This window comes from Penaeus monodon, chromosome 20 (genome assembly GCF_015228065.2).
Source record: "Penaeus monodon isolate SGIC_2016 chromosome 20, NSTDA_Pmon_1, whole genome shotgun sequence".
Classification (NCBI taxonomy): domain Eukaryota; kingdom Metazoa; phylum Arthropoda; class Malacostraca; order Decapoda; family Penaeidae; genus Penaeus; species Penaeus monodon.
In genome coordinates this window covers 23,228,965-23,229,847 of record NC_051405.1, presented here as the reverse complement: position 1 = coordinate 23,229,847, position 883 = coordinate 23,228,965, and the positions used below count along the sequence as shown (strand labels likewise).

At 35.8% G+C, this 883-nt stretch overlaps 1 protein-coding gene across 1 annotated transcript in view; it reads right to left on the bottom strand.

Moving 5' to 3' along the window:
• Positions 1-883, bottom strand: part of LOC119585714 (Parkinson disease protein 7 homolog) — a 13,308-nt gene that overhangs the window by 6,326 nt on the left and 6,099 nt on the right. The window contains exon 2 of the mRNA XM_037934401.1: positions 330-491. Coding sequence (XP_037790329.1) covers positions 330-491 — 162 coding nt within the window. The remainder of the gene's footprint in view (positions 1-329; positions 492-883) is intronic.

The following is an 883-nucleotide window of genomic DNA, read 5'->3' as shown; positions in this document are numbered from 1 at the left end:
AGACTTCAACAAAATAAACTTAGCAGAACAACAGAGATAGGTAACTAGCATTATGCAAATCCCTAGTTCTTTATAGATATACATGTACATAAAATTGAGTCAGTTGAGATAATATTGAAACATCAACTGCATTTGTAAAATAATTAATTCCCACTTATACCTTTTCTCCATTACAATCAATGAACACTCTTCATCATAACTACAAACTTACATCTAAACAAATAAACCAAAATGATCCAAGTCATTTTGAACTGCTCATACATTATGGAGACTTCATAGGTCATGTTTATCACAAGGAAAAAACATTTCACTTGCACAGAGGGCCTTACCTGGCCAAAACTCTCAGCACCCTTGAGGCCTCCAGGGAGAACGATGGCATCATAGGGCCCCTTTCCTGCAGCGTCATCTAGAGCGGCATCAGGCATGACCACCACATCTCGGCTGCACTTGATAGCTCCTGCACCACCGAGCCCTGCAGCAATGACTTCTATCTGTGAAAACGTTTTTTTTTTTATTAACTAAATTATTAATTGACAATGAAAACAGTGGAAACGCAAACAAGCTGCTGACAACGATAGTATTAACAGTCATAAAGAAAAATTAATGGTATTCTTAATCTTTGTATTAATAATTTATGTAGCACTGGCTTTTTACTATAAATTAGATGCATACTTTTAAGTTACTATCCCAAACAGAAACAAAAGAACAGTAACAACACACTTGCTGTATTTCATTTTCAGCATAACTTTTCCAAATAACATACATCAACAGTATTAACTCCTTTGTTGCAGATGGTTTAGATGCTTGTTATTTGTGTACAGGGCACTCGTCACAAGTGGTAACTTGAATGTGTTGTCCTGAGAATCTCTTATCTAATCCTGTT